This window comes from Buteo buteo, chromosome 8 (assembly GCF_964188355.1).
Source record: "Buteo buteo chromosome 8, bButBut1.hap1.1, whole genome shotgun sequence".
Taxonomy (NCBI): Eukaryota; Metazoa; Chordata; class Aves; order Accipitriformes; family Accipitridae; genus Buteo; species Buteo buteo.
Genome location: NC_134178.1, coordinates 32,060,132 through 32,086,670, shown reverse-complemented (window position 1 = coordinate 32,086,670; position 26,539 = coordinate 32,060,132). Strand labels below are relative to the sequence as shown.

General features: G+C 42.2%; 1 protein-coding gene across 6 annotated transcripts in view; it reads right to left on the bottom strand.

Moving 5' to 3' along the window:
• MPZL1 (myelin protein zero like 1) overlaps positions 1-26,539 on the bottom strand; it is a 40,126-nt gene that overhangs the window by 6,207 nt on the left and 7,380 nt on the right. The window contains exons 2-7 of one of the 6 annotated variants that reach the window (XM_075034025.1): positions 17,067-17,227; positions 13,544-13,757; positions 8,749-8,881; positions 7,788-7,827; positions 7,120-7,193; positions 5,352-5,434 (exon numbers count right to left, since the gene is read on the bottom strand). In XM_075034025.1, the coding sequence (XP_074890126.1) occupies positions 7,815-7,827; positions 8,749-8,881; positions 13,544-13,757; positions 17,067-17,227 (521 nt within the window). In that variant the 3' untranslated portion in view covers positions 5,352-5,434; positions 7,120-7,193; positions 7,788-7,814. Of the gene's footprint in view, positions 1-230; positions 2,563-5,328; positions 7,921-8,748; positions 8,882-13,543; positions 13,758-17,066; positions 17,228-26,539 lie in introns of those variants that run through there. The other 5 variants (XM_075034020.1, XM_075034022.1, XM_075034024.1 and 2 more) reach the window with 5 other exon arrangements.

Below are 26,539 nucleotides of genomic sequence, written 5' to 3'. Positions count from 1 at the left end.
AGTGCATGCAAACATGCCAGCACCTTCCTAAAACACCCTGTCCTCCAAAACACAGCCCACAGGAAAGCGAACTGCAGCTATTCGAGATGGGCTGAGGACAGGACTGCAGCCTACAATGAGCAGGTACCCAACAAGACAGGTGGGACCTTTATGGAAAGGTCTGACCTGCAGCTCCCATTCTGCATGCCCCAACTGATGTAAGCACAGAGCAGAAGGCTGTGACCACCTACCAGGTGACCTCAGCAGAGAGACCACACACCCCCACACACACCCTGTGCAGGAGGAAAAGGGACCGTCCTATCTGGGGGGAAATTACAAGGAGAGATCTTTTAGTTTGGTTGCAGCTTTTTTAGCAGTTTTTGCTTCAAAAACCATTGCATCCATTTACCTCTGTTTCTGTTTCCCTTATGTCCCAGAAAGAAGTAGCCTTCACAGGCATTTCTCCTACCCCCTTCTCCCCAGTACTTTTGGTATCCTGCCAAATTAGAAAACAACTCTACAGAACTGACCCAGAAATCCTTCCACCTAATTTCCAAAGCGATTAGGGGCCAGAGGTGAAAAGAGACCTTCTGTACAGAAAATTCAGTCCTTGAAGGTACACTTCTGCACAGCTGTTTTCCCCCCAACACAATGGCAAAGCACACACCTGATAAATACCTTGTTCTCTTTCAGAAGTAGTTTAAATCCAAATGTTCTTCCTTCTGGGTAAAGTATTTCCCAAGTGATAAAGAGTAGAGGAAGGAGATGGACAGAAGGATGAAAACTTGCAAGCAGATATAAAATGCTGAATATAAATAACAGACTGAGAAAATGCTCAAAAACCCCAGACACTGATGTCTTAGAAAATTCTGGATTTCAAGTCTCATTAAAGCCATCTTTTTTTTTTTCCCCCCTTTTTCTGCTACTGGCTCTCACGTTGTTCTGGTCTCCAACATTGTATCAGGATTACATTACTAATTCCAATTAAAGTGCGGTCTCTATATAAACTTCAAGGCAAAGTGACCCTAAGGTTTATTTGTAAGCAATTTTGGAAGTCTCATCTGCCTGAAGCCATAGATCAGGGGTATGATAAATTCAGCTCGAAAGCACTTCCTATCAGTTAAAAAAACAAACAAACAAACAAAAATCTACAACTGCATGAAGGACTCACAATGACATTTCAAATTTTGTTGAAGTAATTCTGATGGGTCAATTTTCTACCACAGGAGTTCACTCAGGATCAGTTATCTTATCACTATTCTAATTTTATGCCAGGTTAAATATAGTTACTCTGCTGCAGCCAGCATGGTAGGTGGTGGTGGAGAGACTGACTGGTGTGATCACCTGATCCAAACCAAGCTATCATTGTCTTGATGTGTTCACCATCACCTAAATAAGTGGTGCATTAGCTAACACAGAGAAAAGGAGGACCAAGGATTTATGACAATGCTCCATCTATTTGATTTGCTAACTGATTTTCTAGCTGATTATAATCAGCACCAGGGCCATTTTTTTTTCCTGCATTTGATACCTCCAATGATCTGAATCTTTGTAAAGACTCTTCTTCCACAAGTAAAAGCTTCAAAAAAGTCTAAACAATTCAGAACTTTCACCTAATCCCAAATGAGCTTATCCTGACTCTTCAGAACCAGAAGAGGGACCAGTGCTGCCACCTAAAACCCAGCATTTCCCTAAGACTTGCAATTTTTCCATTCAGAACTGAAGGGAAAAGAGTAGCAGGTGTACCGATACTTTGCTAAGGGTTTGTCAGCAGAGTCATGAATTGCAAGTTACAGCAAAGAAAAAGGAATTACAAAATTAGACCATCATGGTCTAACAGTGGTCTACAGTATTTTCAATTTTTTTAGATTCTGAAAGATGTTGCAGCTATCACAGATTCCAGCTCCAGGAAATTTATCTGAAATTTAAATCAAGATTCCTGGCAGCATGAACTGCTCCTTCCCAGGGTCCCGGGGTCCAGTTCAAAGCCTGGAACAGAGCTCGAACATTGCCTGTTCTGGTATGTCTTAAACCAGAAAGAACAAAGCCAGAGGTCTGCACTTAAGTTAATGTAGCTTTAGTGCTTCCTGCTTCTACGCTGACAGATCTACCTGCTTAGGACCTCTATACCATACAGCTCTGCACATCAGATATGCAATTCTACAGAAGTTACACTTTGAGATCAGTGGTCCTTCAGCCTGCCCAGAAATGAATACTCGGCTACTTGCAAAGCACAAAGACAAATAAGAGCCACCTTGGAGTTAGTGTATCTTGGGACAACACACATCGGCCTTCCAGTTTGCTTGCTGCAACCCAGATTGCTAGCTAAACAAGGACATCCATGTGGGAAACACATATAGTTCTTGCCTTCACTGGAAATGCTTTTCTCGCTCATCCAAATAATAGTCATGGTAGAATACAAGTCACTAAAGAATGATGGCATGGAGAAGAAACACCACATGCAAATTTGACAGGACAGAACATACCTGCTGAGAAGGAAGACACAGTGAAAACAAGTGGAGTTGATTCAACCAGGTGAACATTCACAGAATCAGATGTGCATACTTTCAGCACTCTGAGGCACTACAGAAAGCAAGGGCCACACTTGATAAACTTGCACCCAAAACACAAAGGAAGTGCAGGCTCAAGTGCACTTTCAGCTGAGAAGTGATGTGGACAAATACTTCGTCACTGATTCTTAATTGATACATAAATAACAAAATGAATAAACTTCATTTAATTAATTTAAATGCCACTCTCTGAAAGTGAGCACCTCTATTACTGTTTTTAACTTGCAGAGGCAGGGGTTGTGTGTTTGTATTCACAGTTCTTCTCCACCAGTGAAGCATGAAGCATTCAGTCACTTCCTACACATCCTGTCAAGGAAAAGGCTACAAGGAAGTCCACAGGCCTTTACTGTTTGACCGCAGCACTGACTGTGTGAACCACTGGTCTAAAACTGCCAGGCAATCTGAGACACAAAAGTGTGCCTGAATCAGCAAGCAGCCTGCAACAGCTTCTGGGAACTGCTAGGAATCTGAATATCAGCGTTTCACCTACACAACAGCTCAAAAGGTTGAATACTACAACCAATTTCTTGATTACCAAGAAATATCAGGGTTTACTTATATGTGATACTAGATGTCAAATATGTTAATTTGCATGTTGATATCACCCTTTTTTTAAAAAAAACAAACAACAAACAATGGGTAGAAGTTAAAAATATAAGTGTAATCAATTGAAATTTAGTTTCCTCGCCGATTTAAACAATCTGTTCAAAATCTGATCTACCCTGATTTTACTGGATCTTTTTAAAGAAAAGTATGTTTACTTGCTGTTCTGTAAAGATGGGGCAAATGATTAACAGAAGGTAAAGGAACCACTTGCTGCTACAAATGTTTGCCAAGAAAGGAAAATCCAGACAAAGCTCTCTGCCTGACAAAAGAGATTAAAAAACTAAAAAACTAAACTAGAACTAAACAAAACTAAAACCATTTGCCATATTTTTCCTTTGAGGTCAGGAGTGTTCTCACTTCGGGTTTTCCTTTTGGAACTTACCTGCGAGAAAACCCTGGAGGACCCTGTCAAGGAATAAGCAGACTGAAGAGACTACAGAAGGGCAAAAGCACACTGATTCTGAGCTATCTTTACAAAGTTTAGATTTACTCTGACATGTTCCTTCCAGTACATTGAGACCCAGAACACTGGGGACATGGAAGGGTGAGGACACAGCAAGTTTTCACACCAAAACATTACAGAGAAGATAAAAGTATTTTTGCTTTCAAAATGTAAGTGCAGAACATCAAAACTCTTCCTCCATGTAGCTCTCAGGGCACTTGCACATACTGCTTCGTACCATGACAGTAATTAGATAAAACATCTTGGTCTTTTGACCTAGGGAAGTTGACTCCAACAGCTACTGCAACATATATCCCACACAAAAGCTTTTTTTCTTTTTTTCTTTTTTTTTTGGGGGGGGGGGGGTGGCAATCACCCATTCTAGAAGCCACTCCCATGAACTACAAAAGATGAGCTTTATCTAGGCCTTATAGGCAGCCTGTTGCTACTAGACCCACTCCAGTCAAAATCTGAACTATTTTAAAATTTTATAACTTGAGTATATTGCCTTTGTGTTCAGAGAATAACTGTTCTCTGAAGTCAGTAGGCAGCTTTGTGGGCCTATGTGCTAAAACTCTGGAAATACTGCACCTGCCAAGAACAAGATGCATTTCAAAACCAGACTGGAAGCCCAACAGAGTAGGGACTTTGACTTTATCCAGCTCACTGTTAGCACTGTATTTTTTTCCTGTAGTGTTGATACATTAACACACATCTCCATTATTTTGTCAGGAGAAATTAAGAAAACAGGTACTAACTCTGATTTAGAAACCCGTCAGTTCACACACTACTCTACAGCCACTTGCTAAAAGGTGGCTAATTAAGAAAAAAGTCCATTTCGGACATAAACTCACTGAGGATTCATACCTCTGCAGGAAAATTGCTGGGAATATGCAAATCAAGAGGTAAGAAACAGCTTACAAATAAGGAAATCCTGTACACTGTTAACAGGTAATCATATATTGCGTAGAACCCCTGTCCGACTCGTGCTCTCCCCGCTCTGACTAATTTCCCATGGGATGTTAAGTCTGGATAAGAGCCACCTTTTTCCTTCAAAGTCAGCAGAACTTTGCCAACAGCAGCAAGCACAAGACAAAGCGTGGCAATTTCAAACCCACGAAAGTTGGGTGGCTCAGCAGAGGAGAGCTCTCAGCAGCAAGAGCCATCTTCAAACTGATCATCAGTGGTCAGCGTTTGCACCGCTCTGGCTCATTTCCTTGTGAAGGAAGTACAATGCCACAGAGCATGCATCTTCACAGTGATGGGAGAGTAAGTAAAATTCCTCCCCATTACAATGCTAGAACAGATCAGGCAGCTTTATGGGGTGATTACACATCTAGCAGATAACATCTACATTAAACAGCTATCCACTTCTCACTCCTCATCCTTGCCAGGCTCTCATCCTTGCACTTCACTACCACTTGTGTATGTTAACGCAGAAGTTCAGAACCATCCTTTTTTATACATTAGACAAAATGGGCATAAAACTCCATCTCAACTAATGTCAAGATGCTATTCTTTCAATTGCACTAAACCTTTTACAGAAGAGTTCACCAGTCCCAGCTTACTGCCCATGCCTTGTTCAGAGCAGACACTTTTACCCCCCAGGTCGTCATCACCTTAACAGAGAGCACCTAATTCACGTGCCCCACCCTGCCTTTATCTTTTCCATACCGACTCCCCCACACTCTGGGAGGATCCTGCTTCGGGAAGCAGCAGGAAGCAGTTTACCTGGTGTGATCTGGCGGGCATGCTGTTTACCAGACCCTCTGTGTCGGAGGGCGACTTCTGCGGAGCCTGCTTAACCGGTGACATCAAGCTCTCAGATGTACTGCAGCTGACGAGGTGGCAGAGCAGAGTTTGCACGACAATGTTCAAGAGGCACACACAAGAAAAAAAAAAGAACAAAAACAAAAAACGAGTGATGGCAAGATGAATGTGGCAGATTATGCCAAAGTAAAAATGAACATAATGGATTCTGAAATAAACACATATAATTCTCCATCTCTCCCCAGACAGTTCTCTATCCTTCCTCCCAGAGTCTCACTGGTAAGCAGCATGAAGGAACAACTATTAACATAGGACAGCAGCTCCTCCAAACCCCCTGTTCCCTAGATATTCCCATCCAACCCAACCTGTTTAAACCCATGTTTTCTTCACTGAAGCTTCAGACTCAGTTAACAGTGGTAAACAGCAATTATTTTCTAATTATAAGCTAAATAGTCCCAGTCACTGAGGCAAGTGTTATACCAGTGCTACAGTTAGAGTGAACACTTGCAAGAGCCACCAGCTCTCAATACCAGAAAGGTACTTCCTACCAAACTCGGCATTAGTTCCCTTGCTTTTGGTTAGGCTATGATCTCAAAATAATTCTGCCCACTCACAACAAACACTAGTCTCTGGAGCAATTGCTTTAAGAGTCACACATGACATGTAAGCTATGTGCCCTATTAGCTACTTGAATATCTAATCAGGCAAATCTTGTTTTTCAAACAAGAAAACTGTATTGTGGTGAGAACCAACACCCCCAAAAGAAGGTTGTCAGCTTTCACTCTCTATTTGCTTCTTTTCCATCTGCTTAAAGCAGGACTGAATAGAAAACAAGCCTGTGACAGACAGAAAAATGAATACCACAGAGCTAAGTATATGAGAAAATGCCCTTAAACTTAACCTTAGTAGCGTCTGGACAATACAGTAATTGGTCTCTAAATGCTACGTCTACCTCCTCATACCCAAGCACCCAGGAAAGAAAATGAGCTACCTCCTTGACAGCAGACACCCTTTGCTACCACAACCCTCTGATCACTGGGCATCCTTTTCCCCCAGTCTTTGTAGACAGACAGTGTACAAAGCAAGTACAGAAACAAACAGATGAGGACAGTGACATTAAGCAGACCACCTCCTCACAGGGAAATCATTTTTTATCCTTTGGTAAGTCTAACCATAGAAGACTTAGCTCCTCATACATGGAGCAGTAAGGAAAAAAAAAATACTACCCCCAGTCATCACGGCAAGGGGCTTCTACTGTCTCAGAGACAAAGCAGCCCTTCTGTTACCAAAATGATGTAATCATGAATTGTTTGCCTTTATTCACAAAAGTCCTCAGTTCTACACTATCTAAAAGTCATAATTCAGGTTTAAGCAACTAATGCACTTAGATCACTGCAAGTTTTCAAACATCCGAGCTGTCTGAGCCAGAGGAACACTTATAGGGAATTTACTTTCATTCTGACACAGAAAAGGGTCTTGATTTCCTGTGGTTTAGTCAATGCACTGGCAAGTTCATTGTTGGAAGAAATGGAGGGACACCATCAGGGATAAGCAGCAATCCCACCCCAGTTAGACATGAGACAATGAAACCCAAGCACCCAGTGAAATGCATCATCCCTTTGCCAACAGATTCCAGCACAAATTACAGTGAAGTTATGTTAGTAGAGAGCTAGCTGGTTAGTCAGCGAAGGAAGAGGAAATGTGTACACATACACACAGGTATTAACAGCAACCACCAACTTGATTAGTTACCATGGTGTCTAGTGGGACTGGAAGAGAAGACCCAGCCCTGCTACATTCCCAATCTGGCGTCTATATCAGGATCTCTGTAAGGAGAGGAAGGTAAGCAGGATCCGATCCCAGCACACCAAGGCAGAAAGAAAAAAAAAATAAAAAAAACACCAAAGTCAGAGCATGAACGGAGACTGTGGCCATGCAGGGGTTCCAGATGTCGCGCGGTGCCCCAGCCCATCTCAGTTCAAGGCAGAATGGTTATCTAAGAGTAAGTGCATCTCACCACCACCACCACACACTGGGTTAGCATCATGTAGAAGACAGTCTGTAAGTTTGGAGGGGGTCACAGCACACTTGGTTTCTCTTTACACATCATGCAGAGCTGGCATAGTCAGTGAAAGCAGTAATTAAACTTCAGAGATTACTTTCCCAAGAGAGTAGTTCAATCTACTACAAGAAATTACAGTGCATAAACTACTGCTCCAGGCTCAGCACCAGCACATGTCCTTCAGCAGGAAGACACTGGAGAGCAGGTCACTGGGAAGCAAGGCAAGCGTACCACCTCACGCACACTGCTGGTGCATGACACTGCAGGCTTCTTTTCAGTTCTTTGGGGAAGGACACATGCAGAAAGGGAAAACCAGGCTTTCCACACACACAGCCACCTTTGCTATATTTAACCTTACCATTGGGCAATAGACAACTCAGTTTCTTTAAGCTCTCCAACTGGGAAAAGGACAGGGCAAAGTTTAATTTAGAAATCCCCACAAGTTTATTTTTGGAGTAACTTTCTTTTATCCCACAGGCAACGCAAAGAACCTGCAGGAAGCAGGAATATTTGTTGGGGAAAGAACAGAAGAAAGTTGTAAGTTTGGGGTTTGTTTCTAAGACTACATACATAATTTTCATTCTTTCTTATAGAAGTAAATTACCAGCTAATTAGAGAGGAGAAAAAAGGAAGCACCTCCCCCACCAGCACCAAGCTCCATCACCACAGGACTCAAGTCTGCCTTTCTTAGTTCTTGTTGCTTTTTCATGTGCCCACTCAAAGATCTGTGCTTCACTTTGGAGTTATACTCCTAACACTAAAAACCTTGCAGGGATGGTAACAGTTAACAAAAAACAGACAGTGAATGAGAATGGACGCAGAGTGGCTACTCCTTCCTTACTCTGAAGTGTGGTGATAAATGGGGTTTTGGCAAGTATACTCCAGGCTCAGGAGCCAGACACTGGTAACTGAAAAATACAGTCTTAATCTTGACAGTGAGCATTCCTTAGAAGTGCATGTGTGGCACTTCTCCTTTGGGGGTTGGGGGTGGTAGGGGGAAGCAGGGCTGGAGGGAAGGGCAGCAGACCAGAGCTAGGGGATCTTGGATTAAATGTTCTTAGGGCATATATGCTTGTGGCTGGGGATCAACTCCAACATGTAGTGATTTTCAGGTGCAACTCATGGTCAGTAAGGCTTTTCAAGGACAGTACAAAAACAATAATTGTAGGCAGATGATCAGTGTTCCAGGTGGGCATACCTTATCTCTAGCCATGGTTGCCAAGGTGTGGCTGAAACAACTCCTACCCCCCTCTAAGCCCTCCCTCTGATCCTGCTGCTGTTCCTCACATCATCCACAGGTGAGGACAGAGATCTCTTACCCAGAGTATCGTTTTTTAGAGTTGTTCTTTCTGATGACAAGACACACGACAATAGAGATGAGCGGTGAGAGACCTGTAACCGTACCGATGACTATCCCTGCCACCATGGCAATGGGGAACGCAGGCAGGCTGTCTGGGGAGAGAAGGGAGAAAACATTCAACTCTTCTGCATTCCCTGATTAACAGAAGTGCAAACCACAAACGCTCTTGACCTTGGATTCGTTTAGAGCAGATGGCACTAATGTAATATTTAGGAATTATAACATACAGCCTAAGTGGTAGTGATACCAGGCAGTCAGCAGAATAACGTATGAACAGAGTGCAGAGTGTTCTTAATGTCACCATCCTTCAGAAGAGAGTTTATATTGACCCAAGAATTTTTACATGCCAGGGAACACAATCGACAATGAGGACAACCCTGTCTCACTTTGTATCTAAAGGGGGAAAAAAAAGTTACATTCATCTGGCACTTTCCAGCAAGGTCCACAGGAAAAGGCAGGCACACTTGAAAGCAGATTTGACTGTAGCACATTGCTAACCCAGTGCTAAAGGCTGGGTGTTCTCTGGGTAGCATGCAGCAGACAGCCTAGTTACTACCCATGGTCACTCTTAAGAGTGTTTATACACCATTCTCTTCTCTCAAACTACATCTCTATACATTCTTATAGAGTCATTCTTTCCCTTCTTAAGTCAGAATCATTGTATGACACTAGAAATACACTTACAGGAACACAGTATTGCTTTACTCGTTTTCCCCAATATAATTCTGGGGGAGGGTAGGCCAAGAAAGAGCAGCCAGAAATAAAAGCCAATCAGAGAGCGAGTACAAAAGACTTACAAGATAAAGAATATACAGCAAGAAACAAAGTCACTCCCCTCCCTCTGCATCATGTTTAATGCAAGGAACATCTTTGACCAGAGGGTTTCTTACCAGAGCCCATGCTACACTAGCTACTTGCACCAAATACACATGAATCAGCTCAAGATCCAACAGGTAAAACACCTTACATAGAAAAATCTTTCTCAGATACCTGCATCTGACCATCACAGAATCATTGAGGTTGGAAGGGACGTCTTGAGATGGACTAGTCCAACCTCCCTGTTCAAGCAGGGTCAATTAGCACAGTTTGCTCAATATGCTGTCCATTTTGACTATCTCCAAGGATGGGAGACTCCACAACCTCTTTGGGCAACCTATTCCAGTATTCAACCACAGTAAAAATGTGTTTCTTATGTTCTGACAGAATTTGCTGTGTTTCAATTCATGCCCCTTGTCTCTTGTCCCATCACTAAGCACCACTGAAGGGCCTGGCTCAGACTTCTTTAGATCCTATCAATGTACATAAAGACCTGGTAAGACGATCCCCCTGAGCCTTTCTTCTCTTTTCCAGGCTAGACAACCCCAGCTCACTCAGCTTCTCCTCATATGAAAGGTGGTCCAGTCCCTTAATCATCTTAGTCACCCTTTGCTGGACTCGTTCCAGCAAGGACCACAGACCAAGCTTATACAAAGCATTCCCAGCAATCTTGCAGTCTGTAGACCAAGCCCATTTTGACATATTTATCTAGAAGGGAGCAGCACAACACAGTACCCTGAAGCACAGGCATCATACTAAGAAACAGGGCTTACATATAGTACTGTTCATTTTGAGTTTAGTGACTTTCAGGACAAGGGCTACCTGATCTCTAGCCATTTCACTGATCATTACCATCATTTGGCCGAACATCAGATCAGCAGCTTTCCTAGCTCTCCAGTGTTAGGTGCCAATTCATAACAACATGGTAATTCGGAGTCTCAGTAAGAAATTAAAGATGAAGACATGAGTGCCACAATTTAGAGGAAGACATCCCTTCTTTCCAGAAGCTTTAGGCAGCCCAGAGATCCATCTGCTATTAAGGAAGAGAATCCTACAAATGGTAATACTTTTCAGGTATGTAAGACTGAGATTGTGTTTGAGTCCCATGCAAAGATAAACAAATTTATTCTGAGGCATATAAGAAGTAAGAGTTCCCTAGTTTCTGTGCTTTTTCACCTTTCCAAGTGCAGGAATAACTGTCTGCAAAAGCATCAAAACAGACATGCATTTCTGTTAGCAGACCAGCTGTTGCCTTGTACACAAGAAAAAAACCACACACACTTTTTCAGAGCAAGAAAGTAAGCAGCAATCCAAAACTATAGGGCAGAGTGTCTGCTGAAATAGTGATATTAAAAATTTGATAGTTTTGTCATTTCTTTGACTCAGGTGGGGTTTTTTACTTGGTTGAATTTGAGTAAAGGACAGCAGTTATGTTCTGTTGACAGAGGTTTTTAAGACCGAATAAAAAAATGCAACTGTTTGCACATGAAACTAGTCTGGCTTTATTGCCTCTCAGAACATGGTCCAACAGCCTATAGAAAAGCTCACACAATTTTATGACCACATAGTTCAGCTGAAGAATGTCTCCCCCCCACGTTTTTCTTACACTTTTTAGCATTCCACAGTTACATGAATTCCTCATAAGTACTTGCAGAGCAGCCAATGACTTCACTGTAACAGACAGTCCCAGCTACACAACTAAACACCAGCTCTGAAAGCATATGTTTAAGTTAATAGCTTAACACAAGACAAAAATCCAGCCTTTCAAAGAACCCTTTTCACTAAATATCACCATAATTCAAAGCAACTTCCGTTTTCGCTGAAAGTGTGTTAGTATCAGTTTTATTAAATAGGCAGGAAACTGAAGTTTTCCATTGCTGCTAAGTATAAAGATTTTCATACGACAATTCCAATTTTTTCCCCCATGAGAGTTCAGATCAAAGATGGACTACCTCCAGATAACACAAGCTGTCTTCAACACAGTGTTAAGTACCTTCCTATTACAAGTCGCAGCAGCCTAATGTAAGGACTTGGAATTCCCTACAAATTTCTGTCATTTAGGCTTTGAACAGTACTGCTTTCCAGATTCAGATGCACTAGTGAAAGAACAGTCTTGCTTCTCATCCCTGCCAGTAGGATTCTTCCAATGTAGTTGATGGAGCTGTTTGTGCAAACACTATGTAGATACTGCAGTGAAAATCAGCTGAGTTAGCTTGGCTTGGCAATTTTACACAGTTAAGCCAACCCGGAACTTATTAAATGTTTAATCCAAAATCTAAGGCTAACCAAGCATCCATGAGATCATTTAAATGTTTAAAGTATGTATGTGGCTTTGAACAGTTTACAACACCAGACATATGATTCAGAGTAATTAAATATATACATAGTAAAAAAAAAAAAATGCACAAGAGTAAACATGTACTTATTTCAATTGAAAAAAATTTCTCCAGCTCAGTTCAGGATGAGTTACAACCTATTACAAGAGTAGTCCTTTCAGGTAAAGTCAGAATGCAAGACAGCATTACAGCTATAGCTTGAAAACCTGTTTTCAAGGTCTTCCTAAGAATTTGAAGACAATCGTTGCAGCATTTTTCTTATGACGAGAAGTATATTGCCAAATACAGGGTTCCCTTCAGAAACAGTGAGATTCTCTTGTCCAGATGCTCCACCTATGGGGAAGCCGGCATGCAAGTCTGTTGAAAAATATCAGCTGAATTAGTGTACTGAAGTCAGTCTTCATTTGCTTAACCTGGGTTAAAATCTGAAGAGGCTTTGCCAAGACAGCCTGACTTTGCCAAACCAGCAGTTGCTTTACTGCTTCTTCATAGAGATTATCAATAAATTGTAAGAAAATAAACTGACCCTATTTTATATAGACTTCAAACTTCTAAGAAACAGAAAGTTCTAAGTGATGGTGGGACCTCCGGAGGTCCCATCCAACCCAAACTGCTCTGTGAAGAGAAGAGTTAGATACAGACCTTACCTACATAAGTACATGGAAGGACCTCATAAGCAGGGGTACACACCTGTTACAGCAGCAGTATCACTCTAATTAAAGCATACACATAGGTATCTTCCCTAACATATTAAAATCTAATGGAATAGCTGTATCAGCACTGCCATTTATGAATTCAACATTTATTCTTGTCCTTATTAAATATAAATTTGCGAATCTGATCACTGTAAGAACCATTTCATTGTAGGAACAGTCACACTTTGGCTGACCTCCAGCTTAGCCAGAACAATCAAATGTTTTGGATGGCCAAGGGAAATAAAGAGCCAAATTGACATACAGACATATAAGTGCTCTTGAACTGTGATCATTGTTACCAAATGCTAACCAGAAGCCTTAAGTAACTGCAAGTAGCCAGCTCTTGCAGATTATAAGGGTCACCATGGATACTGTAAGAACATCCGAGTAAAAGAGACTGAATGCACGTCCAACACAAACACCTTCGCATGGAAGACAGTAGCATTTCACTGTCAGTATGTGCTTGGGCCAGCTTATTAGTCTTGTCTTCCAGTACATATACTTGATGGGTTCCAAAAAGAAGGGTCTGCCACTTTTTCTCCTTGCTTCCCGGATTTCAAAAGTCAACCTAACCCTTGATATAGCATAATACAGAAATAAAATTCATAGGACTTTGAAATGAGAAGATGGGTTTTCATTAAGGCTTCCATCAGCTTTTTCTAATACTTGTTAAAAGCACAGGAATTAGTGGGTATAGAGGAAAAGGGTATGACATTCAGTTTCTTAAACAGCTGACAGAATATCAGTTCGATTAGTAGGACCTGGAAGAAAAGAATCAAAAAGATAGTTGTTCCCTCCAGGCTACTAGCCCCACCCCCCCCCCCCAGAAGAGTGATAGAGAGACAGAAGGGGGAAAGAAGAAAAAAAAAAAAAAAAAGGAAAGAAAAAAATCATATAGGGTGAATACCTTTCTCCACAACTCTAACTCGGATTTCTCCTGGTTTGACAACAATGTCAGGTGGGTTCTTGACATCGCAAATGTAAGTGCCGTTGTCCCGGAACTGCATGTTTGATATACTGATAGAAGCATCTTTCTTGTTAAGATCTCCAGCCCAAGTGATCCTGTCTTTAAACGGTATGTCCTTTCCAGGGTATGGCTTTCCATTAAAGTAATAGAAAAACTGTAGTCAAGGAAAAGAGGATATAAGAACAATGCAATTAGAGATTACAGAGCTACCATGCTTCTCTCGCTATTACAGCATTCTCCCAGAATCCACTTTATTATACACAGCTAGTATTTGAGATTTTTCTTCCTCCTGCCTCACCACTTCAGTCTGACTTGTTGCATCTTGATCACATAACCATGCTATGTGGTTTTATATATATATATATCAATCATACTACCACAACAGACTGCAAGTTTCTGTTTTCTGTTGGTTTTGTTTTGTTTTGTGGTTGGATTGTTTGGGGTTTTTTTCCTGTTTTTCGAGACACAGGGTTTTGGAGACAAGGAGGTGCGGGAAAGAGAAAAAGGCTGGTAACCTGGGAATTATTAAATGACAGAACAGTTCTGGATCACAGCCAGCTGTCTTTCAGGCACAGGAAGCCTTCTGCCTCCTAGTAGGAAAAGGATATCAAGTTTCCTACCTTGTGTTTTGCTGTGTGTTACCTGCAACTACAGCACAGCTACATTAACTTGCAATACCCTCCTTCCCTCCACCCCCCCAAAAATCCCATAAGCAATTCAGAGTGTACCTAGCTGTTCTCCAGAAAATATAACTGTTTCCCAGTTTTTAGGTGACTAAGTTGCATGTTGGCCCTGGACTCCCTAGACATGACCAAAAATCCTTGAGGAATGAACCTGTTTAGTACAGTCTAAGGAGAAACTGTGTATTTCCTCACTATACCTGATGGAAATTGGAATTTACAGCAGTAGAAGTGCATAGACTTCTACGGGACAACTCTGCTTTCAAACCTATGGGACATTTGAACACTGGCCATAACCCTAAGAGAGGGATCAAGGCTGTATTGCAGGAGCATATTCATTCTTAATTTCACATTCTGAAAGAGAGCAAGACAAACTTAACTCAATCAAGAATCCACACACACTCTCTTCAGTTCAGTCTCCAGAGCATGGTTCAAGAAATTTAAGACAATATTCCTGCTTCCTCTTTCTACAGCCTTCTTTACAAAGCAGTCTCTCTCCCACAGAACAGACTGTCTACAAGCCAGTTGTCTTTCCATTCAAGTCATCTCCAATCTCTTTTCCTGTTTCTACCCTTGATCTGAGCCTGCCATTCCAACATCCTCTCTATCAGACCCACTCTCTGAATATCAGGCCTGATCATTTGGCAGCACAAATCTTGTCCAGATCAGGTATGTGCACATGACCATCTGTTGTGCTGCAGTCAATCTGACACTTATTTGTTGTCTACAGGCTAGCATAAATCCAACGAACTATCTCATCTGGTAGGAAGTCTGCTAGCACACAATCCTCTGTCAACCATTCTGAGGACATCTGCATCAGTCTGCAGCATTTCCAGCTGGATTATAACTTTTAGCACAGCGGCACTGCATTATCACACCCCTGTGCATGGGGGGAGTCATCCGACTGGAAGTCTAGAAGGCAAGAGGCAGATTCCTCAGCTCTCTAGGAGTCCTCACCTGGGGGAAGAGAAACCACAAAGTAAAATATGTCCTGAAACACAAGCTAAGTGACTCAAGCCACTCCACACCTATGATTAAGTGATCTAACATGAGACTTCTTTTGAAACCTAAAGCTGATGGGTTTAGACTGGTTTAAGCCGATTGTGAAACTCTGCTGTAATCAGATGTTTCATTCACACAGAGATGTCTCTATAACCGGGCATGTAGAGGGGGTAGGGGACAAGCAGGGGAAGCTTTCAGTCAAGTCAGCCTCACCACATGGCCCCAGGATTGCCAGTGCTGATTCTAAAGAGGCACAGGACCATCCTTTTCAGGAGAAGCACGGAGTTAGCTCAGACATAAGCTGATCATGTGACTAGTCTTTCAAATTAATGTCCACCAAGTCATGTAATTGACATGACTTGGGTTCATAAAAAAATCTTCCCTCTATACCTCCCCCACCCCCTCAAAAGAAACAGGGAATTATCATCAGGTCATGCTGGGTCACTTCTGCTCAAAGATAATTTGCTTTTCTCTCAGTTGTGCTGATAATTACATCCAGGCAGAATGTCTAAATTGACTTCACTTCTGAAAAATGTTATGTCCTGAAGTTGTATTTCTACAATAAAGCGTTTGGACAGTGATGAAGAAAGGGAAGGGCAAAACAGGATATATGATGGATATTTCTACAGGGAGCGGAAAACATACAAACAGATGGCTTCTTTTCATGCATCCTGTTCAACACTGGCAGGAAATATGCCCTGCTTCCTTAAGCTTTTGCCCAGCTACTGCTTTGGCTTCCCAAAGCAAAGAACTCCCTTTTCAAGACTAAACATTTATTCACCAAGACTTCAGAAGCTGATTCTTCAGAGCTCTATATATTGAGCAAGATGCTCATACACTGTTTTGGATCATCTCTGGTCTGAGCATTGAAGGGCTCCTGGAGTTTAAATGATCTCATCTGCAGCAAAGGAAAGGAGGCAAACACTAACAGGCTGGGCAACGTGCTGTCCCCACATCTTTCCTGCTGCCCCAGAGTCTCTTGTTCTGCTTCCTCTGAATTCTCACTCAGGGCAAGGAATAAGAGGGAAGAAGTGTCAGAGAGCTCAGACTCAGATGTGTACAGCTTACACGACAGAGGAAGATGACAGCTAACAGCCTACCTAAGCCACTTCTTTGAAGGTTCACACCCAAAGTATCTGAGCACACTTGGGCTCAACATACAGGAAATGAGTGATGGCAATTATTATTTGCCTAAGTTGCTCCGTAGTCTGATTTTTTTACTTGTCAGATAACTAAAAATATAAGGATGAAACTGCTTACTGATTTGAGCAATTCAATTCTCTTCTGAAAGTAGGGAGACTGGTCTTATTTTAAACACTTTCAAATAGAGGTTATACAGTACACAAACAGGAAATAAGCAACATACACAACATACAATGTAACACTGTAATAGCAGTAATTCAAGTTCTGTGACCGCTACCATTCAGTGCACAGCTCCACAGCTCACTTCAAGTGCAAGAGGATACAGAACTTAGAAGATTCCTAGGCGCTCATCTACTTCATACATACTGCTACCACACCAACACCCCTCTCCTCTGACTAACAAAGTACTAGCATATTTTACAGCCACTGCAAACTCCAGTCTTTGCAGAGATCTAGCATACGGCAATACTTTTAAACAACTCTAAAAAAGCCCCCTTGAAATCACAGTGATGGAGACAAGAGACATGGAAGGAGGCTCCAATCCATATTTGCTTGCTCCTCAGAACCAACTAGAAGACCTCTGTACACTTAATCACAGCCTCCCGTCCCAGGTTTGTTCACCTACAGCCATTCCTTACTGAGATACGAGTTGCGGCTCCCTCTGGTTGAAAACTCCAAGAAACAGATGCTGCGCTGCTGATCACTTCCACAGATGTAAATGTGCATGGAAGCTTTGCATCTGTCCCATTCTCCACAAATATCTCCTCCGGTGTGTTGACCTCTACTGCTGATACTTTGACTGTATGGGAAAGGTAAAGAGAAGAAAGAAGGAGAACAGGTGGCATCAGTGCTGTTTCAAGAATCAGGAAATTGAAGTGGTAAATGTTCATTCATATCACATTGCCTGTAAGGGGAAAAGAGAAGAGACATCAACAACTCCTACAAGTGTGTGCACAGACATTGCATTATACCTGCAATACAAACAAGTATAGAGCAGGCCAGTTCACTTCTCTTTCCTAGTATTATCCGTTACAGGATGTTTTCCATCTGCAGATGTTTCCTGTACAACAGTTTGTGGAAGTCAATTCTATGGTGAAAAGGATGAGTTTAAAACTCTCTCCTACTAGCTGCCAGCAGACACTGTAATAATAAGCCCCACTGGAGGAACTAACATCTTGGACCCAGCTATTACTCAGTTTCCTCTCTGGCTCACATCTTGTTTCCCATCTCCAGTTAGATGTTCCAGGTAGAACAAAAGCTCACCTCCAGAAAGCTGAGGAGTAAACCTCTCTGGCTCCCAGCTACACCATCTGCTTCTGCTCTCTGGCATGCTTCGAGGTCTTCATGTGCAAGACCTCATAAATAATCACTCAGCTATAGTTCAGAAGCATGAGAGTAGTCTCATTTTTTTCTACCATGAGGCTTATGCACAGTCAAAACAGCAAGTAGACCACAACCACCCCCCAAATTTAAAGTAGTCAAGGTTAATATTGTGCTTGTACTGGTAGTTTTCCTACAGAAAGTGAAATTCGGTGCAATTTGGAAAACCTGTTGAACATAGTCTTTATCTGGCACCTTTAAAACTGCAAAGACACTATCCCTATCCAGATTTAAGCAAAGAATGAATGTACGTTCATTCAAGTTTATGTTACGACACAAAGCATGATCTTGTGACATCACAAAAGAATGTCTTTCAGCATTTGTGTCACATCCATATGAAAGCAAAAATCTTATAAAATCACTGTGGGTGAGTGTGCATGTGACATGTGCCCCTGGTAACTCAAATGTAAGTTTTGATTTTTATTGAACCATGGTTTTCAGCATAGAGATGGTACTAGCAATCTGCTTCTGATCACATGATTCTATGTTTCTGGGCTACAATATCTTAAATTCAGGGGTTTTCCTCCCTTATTAGAAGAGGAAAGCAAGCCTTCCTGCTTCTTCAGTATCTTAGCTGCTTTATTTCTCAACTTTGAATAAACTAGCTCTTGAAGTAGGCAAGCTGAAGAGAAAGATTCCAGTCGAAGACAGTTTAAAAAAAACCCAAAACAAACTAAATAAGAGAAACTCACCTACATTAGGCCTTAAATCATGGGGTTTATGCTTTTAGTCAGCAAGAGCTACCAGCTCAGCAGCCTTCAAAAGTTAGACAGCAAGCTTCTTTCAAGTGATATGACCATCCTAAGGTGTAGATTTGCCATAAACCAGGTTATTTTATCGAATCTTAAAATCAAGCAAAGCCTATGCTCCGTAGAGAATTTTAGAAACCACCTTTGACACACACAACTTTAAGCCTCGTTCCCCAAGAATACAAAGCTCACGTGAGCTGTGCCACTTCCCGTCTTCCTCTCTTGCCCCAAGACTACTGGGTCTATTCGGCAACTCCAGCTGACCAGCTGTGGCACAGGACCACAAACACAGCAGGTAGCAGCAGCTGGCCCTGCAATACAGACCGCCTGCAAGCTCTGGAATCTGTAGTTCAGTCAATTAAATGGCCAATGAAAGAGATGAAAACACCCTGGCCATCTGGGTACACGCAACAATCACTAAGTGCATGGCTTTGTAGGAACCGCTGTCTCTCACCCAACCAGCATGGCAAGCCAGGGGAAGGCAGAGCACATGCCCAAGGGACACGGAATGAGTATGCAAGCACTGCAGGGGTGGGAGAATTAAGCATACCAGTTTAATTATAATAAGCAAAACCAAAAGAAACCACCACTCATTCACTTTATCATTCAGAGTCCACACTGTTCACTTCTCAAACTCACTAACTCCTCAGTCCCATCAGGTTATCCCTGATCCCGCAGATTCCCCTGTCATCATTGCTCTCATTTCAAATGAGTGAAAGAGAAACAGCACCCTAAGGGAGGGGGATTTTCATCAAGAGGTTGTATCAGAGCTTCCTTTCTCTTGTACGTACTCTGACTATGGGCCAAAAAATATTCTTTTGTAAATCAATTACCAAATATTTATTTGGAACATACAAAGGCTTCTAGCAATTCAATGAAATGAACTCAGAGCTGCTGTGCTTTATGTATTTTTTTCCAGTTAATGGAGTAGAAAGAAAAAAAAAATAAAATCCATTGTTTTGAGTCCAAGCCACAGAACAAGCCACCCTTTCAGGCATAAAACAAGCAAGATGCCCTCAGCATTTGTGTAGGAGGAAAAGAGACTGCACAGACATTGTCTGCTTGTACATGGTACAGAGAACTCCTTGCCACACACAGGCAGTGGGTAGCACAGATCTGCTTAATCTAAAGTCACTGTTCTAACTCACCAGCAACCCATGAGAGAACTGTAGCAAACCAAGAGAAAAAAAAAATCCAACTTCTCCCTACAGTCTGGGAAGGCAGGAACTGTGCAATCTTGTACAGATATTTCCAGCAAGTCCTATTGTTCTCTCAACTTCATGTTTTTCTTTGCTCATTCTCTCCCCCCAGCCTAAAAAAAGTCCCTCACTTTATTTGCTCTTTCAGCGTGCACTGCTTCAAAAAAATTTCTCCTGCCTCTGTTGTCTTACAGCATGAGACATAAGCTTCTCAAACCTTAACGTGATTGTTTGGAAGTGGTAAAGAGGCCATAATATTTTACATTTATTCACCCTTAGCCCTTTATTCTCATACTTTCACTGATATGGTGGCAGTTCCCACTACCTTGAACTCTGTGGCCTCCTCTGCCATGATAAAATCCACATGAACCATCTCCAGCTCTAGCTCTTTTTCTTCTTTCCACATCTGCCAGGATTATATCCTTCTTCCAGCTCCTCCATCTATTTAAATACTTTAGTTGGAGAAAGTTGAATTTTGAGTCATATTCCAGTCACACACACACACTGCTCCATTCCCCAAGCTTACTCAGCCTTAGTTCCTCTCAAGAGGAAAAAATTCATCACAGGAGACAGAGAGAAGAGAGCTTTAGAAAGGGAAGGTCTGCACAGTACATAGGGCAAAGGTAAACATTTGCTCATCTCCCATAGATCCTCCTTGATCCCATCACCCTGTCCAACTGCCCACAGCCCCAATATTTCCCTCTGAATATCTCTTCTAGCCTTCAATTGCTTTAATTCTTTTCAGCAGAAAGATGTTTATTTTTCTCACCTACCATCAAAATTGTTGGAAAAAACCCACCTGTGCCTCTTCAGACATTTCTTTTTCATCTCTAGTGTTGTTGGAGCAATATTAACTCCAATTACATCAACTCTCACCAGCTAAATTTTCAGCCCCCACTCTTCAATGAAAAGACTGCATTCCTCATCTTCCTTGTCAGACAGTCCTCCTATTCTTGAAATAGGACACGACACTCATACTTTTACTAACTTACTACTCTTACTTACTAATCTTTTCTTATTGTTCCCATCATGGATCTTCATTCTTCATCAATGCCCTCTCTGTTCTCATGTCTCTCTTTCCTCAGTATCTTGTCTCAGGGATCTCATCTGCAAAACAAGTTCAGCTCCCATCACTGCACTGACTACTCAGATCTGTGTCTCTGCTCAGGATCTGTCTCCTTACGTTCAAAGAACAGTCTCAGTCTGACATCTTTGTCAATGCTAAGTTGTCAGCTCACGATAAATGAGACTAAAACAGAGCTCATTTCTTCCCCCAGAGCCCTCCACAAATGCATTTATCACCATGGACCTGCCACATGTCTCTCCAACTCATAACCTGTACAGCATCTTTGACTTTGAACTCTTCAGAGTTTCTAGCCACCCGGTTAGCTGACACTGGTCTAAAAACTCCATTTTGTATCTTGGCCTTCATTACTGAGATATCCTTTTTGCTCTGGACAGATGGTCAGTAACAGACCAGTAAGTATCGCAGTTCCTGGTAACCAAACTGCTCCAAGGGTGACATCGAGAAGAGGAAGACATCGCATATGCAAGATCACTGCTCTCTTCCATGAATTGACTATAGAAGATGTAGTACTTAACATACGCATGCCCAGAGCAAGCATTATTCATTCTACAGCATTGCCACCTAATCAACTTTGTTGACTTAATACTGTTTTAACTTACCTGCTGTGAATGAACAAGACCTTCCTAACTCTGAAGGCGTAGCTCTCCAGTAGCTTAAGCAGATCTGAACATGCAGAGCTTCTTGATTTCTTCGTGGTAACACTAGCATGCCTTCCAGGTTACACAAAACGAGTGAAAAAGCTACATGTTTTCAGACAGTTCAGCCCTGGCCCAGCTCACAACCCCCAGGCACTGTGCCCTCACCAATACTCTTCAGACTGGCAACAACAATATACTGCTGTGAAATCACCCCTGTGGAAGAAGCCTTTACAGTTTCCAAGCAGGAAAGTATAGGAAGATAAGGTCATTCAGAACTGATAGCAGACAAGCATTCATAACCACAAGAGTTTGCATCTAATTACTTAACCAAATTGTGCTTAACTATTTAGCTTTCAGTCAGATTAAGAGCAGTCAAGTTTACAGTTTTCACCAGAGTAACATGAAAGACTGCAGCATGGCACTGGTAAGTGAATTTAACTGGTATCTTTGAAATGGGGTACACCTTGATCAAAAAACTCTTAAAGAAGATGGTCAGTCACCGTCTACAGCACACTGATGGGAGTCCTCCTCACAGGTGTCCTCTTCGGGACACCTTTGGCCAGGTCAACTGAGACTCACCAAGTCACACGTGCTGGCAAATTAATCTGCACAGGAGACACAGCCTATATGACTGGCTATCTTACAGGTCAAAGTCTGGATACTTCCCCTTGTCCGCTACCACTAACTGCTATAACCTCGATTAAACACAATAATATAAAAATTATGGTCCACTCCCCAGAAACACGTTACAAGGTCATGAGCTGACACAACAAGGTTACATGGGGTTATAGAGATTCACCTATGCATGCCACAGTCATTTAAATGACACCAAGCATCCAAGCACTCATCCCTGTTTCGGTGTTAAGAGACTCTTGCCCCCAACCATGTTATAGCATTGATCTCATCAGACTTTTCAAATCCACACTGTAGTACCGTCTCCTAAACACTGTCCCTCACACTTGAGAGGATCTGCTCAAAAACTGCAAACTTATTTCACTTCCTTCAAGCCTTCTTAAGTGCCTCCAAAACATTTGGTAACAGCATCTGTATAAATCCAACAGTGCCTAAGCTGCCAGTGCTTGGAGATGAATGCCTACCAAAGGTGAACTGGTTTTTTTCCTACTTTTATTTGTATCCCCTGGTTGCTTATGCTTGTTTCAGAATGGTTAAAAAAAAAAAAGAAAAAATCTTTTGGGCAAGAATTGGTTTTATTCTACATTTTTGTATACAGAAATATGGCCCCCACTCTACTAGGCAAAGGTTGCAAATTTGGTTTGGTAGCACATCACAAGGAAATCCTTCCCTGCACTGAAGGTTTACACTAATTAACACACAGCTAATTAAAATTTCTTTGTAGACCATAGTCTCCACTGAGATCTTGGATCCAATGGAAAAGTTCTACTAATTAAGGCTATGAACACACCAAAATAAACTCGATTCCCCTGGATTCAACTCAGCTTGATGACTAGGAGTCCTAACAAACCAAGAATGCAAGCAGCTAACACTGTAATCACAGGCATCTTATTTCCACAAGCGCAAACACAGCCTAAGTGGAAACTTTTATCAGATCACTAAATACTGGATGCTTACAGCTGCTACAGTTCCCATCCTACACTAGGAAAGGTGTTACACTCCCTTCCCCTTGAAATGGCTAGTCATCAGGTTATTAATTAAGACAAGCAACTTGCTTCATTTATCTTAAAGACACCTGGTAATACAGATGTTTATACAATTTATAAATAAAGTCTCTTATGGATGAAAGATCAGGAAATAATCAACAGTCTGATGAAAGAAAGATGAAAAGATTCAGACAGGCTGTTACAGGTAACAGGTTGATGACAGAGTCGCAGATCAGGAAAATGAAAAGAAATGCATTAATACAACAGAGTCTGAGCAGTTCACATTTAAAGGTGTCAATAAAACAACAGAAAAGTCAGTGTATCAGTATGTTCAATATGGTTTCCCCAGCAGGTCGGAAGTTTCATCAGAAAGGAGGACAAGGGATTTTCTAATGACTAGGGGTCATAAGTCACAAAAACCCCACACTCTTGTGAAACTATGCTTTTCATTAAAAAATACTCTTTGCTTTCACTAAGAAATACTCTTACTTAATGTCAAGTGTGTTGTGAAACATCAAAGTCTACTGTTAATATCACTCTCAACTACAGTTGCATGACATTTAGTTCTTTCTCCCACAAAACACAGTCTCCCTGTACAATCTGCATGAAACAACAGCAGCAAGACCCCTACAAAACATTTCAGAAAATGAGCACAAAGTCATAGTCCCCTACTGCAATTATAGGCACTTATGTCCCCATAGGCCATCATTTCTTCACTGTAGATAAAACACCTGGTAGAGGAATCCTAGCTTTCATGTCTTAATAGACAGGAGTAGACATGCCCAAACCTTGCCTCTGAAACTCCACAAGATCGGTTAAAGCATCCAGACGCTGGATTGAATTTCCACACAAAGAATTAATTGACATCATTCAGCCTTAACATGGAAGTGAAATCCATGCCAGCCATTCCACTCACAGGAGCAAACCATGCTGTATTTTGTAAGGACAACACACAAGCATTAAGGAGCCACATATGTCAGAGTAACAAAAAACAGACTGTCTGACCATCTCCACACCAGAAATCCATCATGGTGTTATCTGGTCTGAAGTCTCATTAGGTATATAGATATAAAAATGCATACATACATATATATTTCTACATACATGTTCTTGCATGTCATTGTGGTGGGTTGACCTTGGCTAGACGCCAGATGCTCACCCAGCTGCTCTCTCACTATCCCTTCCCAAACAGGACAGGGGGAGAAAATAAGATGAAAATGCTCATAGGTAGAGATAAGGACAGGGAGATGACTTACCAGTTACCATCTCAGGCAAAATGGACTTGACTTGGGGAAAATTCATTTACTTTATAGCCAATTAAAATAGAGTTGGATGGTGCAAAACAAAGACAAAAACTAAAATAGCTTTCCCTCACCTCTTTTCCCCCCCCAGCTCAACTTCACTCCTTCATTCCCAGCTCCTCTACCTCCCTCTCACTCCCAGGCAGCCAGGGGGAGATGCAGGGCTGTGGTCTGTCCGTAACAGCTCCTCACACTTTTACCTGCTCCAGCATGGGTTCTTCCCATCAGCTTGCAGTCCTTCAGGAGAATGACTCCAGCCTGGGGTCATCCATGGGCCACAGTGTGAGTATCTGCTCCAGTGTGCTCTCTCCCAAAATTTCCAGGGGCTGCAGGGGAATCTTTGCCCCAGCGCCTAGAGCACCTTCTCCCCTGCTCCTTCTCTCACTTTGGGCTTTGCAGTGTTGTTCCTCACACTTTTTTCTCCCCTCACTCCTCACTGCCTGTGTAGTGCTTTGCGGTGCTTTGTCCTTTCTTAAACATTATTGCAGAGGTGCCACCAGCTCGGCTGAGGGGCTCAGCTGTGCCCTGCATTGGGTTCAGTGGAGCTCGCTGGAACTTGCCGTGTCAGGCACGAGGCAGGCCCAGCCTCTCCTCAGGGAGACTGTCCCTGCAGCCCCCCCCAAAAAACCTTGATGTCTACACCCCATACATTCATATATGACACAAAGCAATATCAGCTACAGAAATTATGACCAGACAAAGTCACACCAACCTATCTTGACATCTAAGATTCAAAGCAACTAAAACTAAATTCCACTGCCTCAAAGGAGGACAGAAGAGTTCAGTTTCACTCTCAAATGCCAATCACCAGACCAGCTTTTTGCTGCTGCTGCTGCAACAGCTCCCCAGGTTGCCAATCTCATCAAGTAAGTCAGGCTGCTGAAGGAAAGACAGCTTCCTGCCTCCAGTAACACAGCAGGTCCTGCAGCACCCTACCAGCTCTAAGAAACAGCAAAAAAAGCTGCTGACACCTAGCCCATGAACACCTACCCCCTCCTGTCGCCTGGCTGCTGGGAACATTCATCCCCCAAGCAGAGACAAGCTCAGAAGAGCATCTGCTAACTCAACATTCACTTTCTCTTGGCCTCTTTGCATATTCAGCTAAGCTCTGCCTGACAACGATGAGGGGAAAAAATAGCAGCTTGTCACCCCAAGTGAAAGGAAAACAGTTTCATTGAGAAGCCTTAAGCAGGCTGTGACAAAGCTGTCAAAGAAGTCAATAACAACCATGTATCTTAGCCCTGCATACCTCTGTGCACCTACTTTGACAGAACTTAAAGACAAGTCTTCAGAGTCACTAAGCTTTGGTAGCACCTTCTGCTCCCATGTTAGAGTCAGTTTTTCAAGTGGTCTCCTCCACATGACGCCCAGCTGCTCATTGTTCTACCAAGGGGCAGCAGAAGAACCTATGCTGAGATTTACTTCCAAAGCCCATGCTTTTAACTAGAAACGAGGAACAAGCATGAGAAACAGCAAAGAACGTCTGAGCTCCCTTGCCAGCCAGGCCACAGATTTCTTGTTCAATCCGGAGAAAATAATTTCACTGGTGTATCACTCTCTCAACCTGGAAAGTATAAATTGAGATGCTTGTAAAGGTGCCGAGATCCATGAACAAGTAAGCATTATAGTTGCTCTGCTTCATGCCCCAGTTACAGAGTCAGTCATATGTCAAGTTTGGGCAGATGCTTATTTAGTCTCAAGGCCAGAAACATCTAGCCCTGTTCTAGTAACTTTTCCTTGGGGATCACAAAGCAATACTTCCCTGTCTATGCTGGAGACTGGGACACCAATCAGCAGGTCATGTACTTTCCAAACCAGACATCATATTTTTCCATTCAACAGCCCTTAAGTGGTTTTCCTTCCATGACCAAGTAAGTTTACAAGTGTTCAAATTCAAGTAAACAGTTCTTGTTGACAAAGTCAAACAAAAACAGTGAAAAACCCAAAGGGGCAAGTTAAGTAAACCCATTCAAAGTGCAAAGGGTAACTGGAACAGCTGATGGCAGCTGTCCTACCTCTAATCTTGCAATACTAACACAGTCACCAACAAACACAGCAGATTACTCCTTGGGCACAGGGAAAGATGGCAGAAAATGGCAATTAAGATTAAAGAAGGGCTACAGGGAACAAGAAGATAA